At 41.1% G+C, this 1,273-nt stretch overlaps 1 protein-coding gene across 1 annotated transcript in view; it reads left to right on the plus strand.

Annotated features, from left to right (window-relative positions):
* The window catches only part of LOC116671149 (potassium channel subfamily K member 1), a 4,167-nt gene that overhangs the window by 1,363 nt on the left and 1,531 nt on the right, over positions 1–1,273 (plus strand). The window contains exon 2 of the mRNA XM_032502142.1: positions 194–598. Coding sequence (XP_032358033.1) covers positions 194–598 — 405 coding nt within the window. The remainder of the gene's footprint in view (positions 1–193; positions 599–1,273) is intronic.

Below are 1,273 nucleotides of genomic sequence, written 5' to 3' on the forward strand. Positions count from 1 at the left end.
ATATATATATATATATATATATATAGATACTTTTAATACGTTTGAAGGAGCCTCTGTCTTTCTTTCCCTCTATCTAATTATTGTTGTGTTTGTAGAGCTTCCCAGGGTCTAAGCGGCTCCTGGAGAAGAATCTCACTTCTAACTACACCTTTTTAATTAAGGCTGTGCTGTATGTGTGGTTGTGTTTTTTTAGGTTATGGCCATACCGTTCCTCTCTCAGATGAAGGAAAGGCTTTCTGTATTTTCTACGCCCTCTTTGGCATCCCTGTTACCCTCTTCTTCCTCACTGTTGCGGTGGAGAGAGTCATGGTCCTGGTGACCCGACGCCCAGTGTCCTATTTCCACCGTCGATGGGCCATGTCTAAATCGAAGTTAGGCGCCATACATGCTATCTGTCTAGCCAGTATCATAGCCCTGATCTTCCTCATCATCCCTGCATGGATATTGTTCAGCATCGAGAATGACTGGAACTTTCTGGAGTCTCTGTATTTCTGTTTCATCTCTCTGACGACCATTGGCCTCGGGGATTACATCCCTGGAGAGGCCAGGAATAAAGTGGACAACCCACACCCACAGCTCTACAGGCTTTCTATTACAGGTGAGATGGTGGCTGAATATTGCTGCCAGGTGGAAGTCTTTTATTTCCAAAAAAACACTTAATCCATTAACTCATCAATTTAGAAAAGGTTTCAATAGCTCAAGTATTAGTGCTTCCCAACCTTGTCACATTATGACCCCTGAAAACAAAACGTTTTTATTTGTGCATCATTGTCCCAAATAGAATAAGTTCATGAGCTATAACCCGTTTAACTAAGCCAAACACACAGGAAAGCTAAGGCTAATGGGAATAGCATTAGTTTTGAAATACTATTAGGAATTTGGGCATAAACAAAAAGTTATGGACTGATTGAATTGTGGACCGGATTATGGTGCTCAATGAATAGTCAGGGGATCACCAAAATTTCACGAGATTTTGAAATAACAGACTTCCCTGCTGGGAAGCACTGCTGCCGAGGACCGACATGTCGTCACTTAACTGAGATGTAAACAATCAGAATACATTTTTTTTCATTGCACATTCACAATATGTGCATACGAGGATCGTCATGTTTACGACCATTTACCATTTTAGCTTTTCTGTTTGACAAGGTTAAACAAAGCAATGACTATTAGCAACTACACCCTTTATTCACACACCAAACCTTGATTTGATCTTATTAGTCATGCTGTGTGTGTGTGTGTGTGTGTGTGTGTGTGTGTGTGTGTGTGTGTG

Source organism: Etheostoma spectabile, chromosome 21 (assembly GCF_008692095.1).
Source record: "Etheostoma spectabile isolate EspeVRDwgs_2016 chromosome 21, UIUC_Espe_1.0, whole genome shotgun sequence".
NCBI lineage: Eukaryota > Metazoa > Chordata > Actinopteri > Perciformes > Percidae > Etheostoma > Etheostoma spectabile.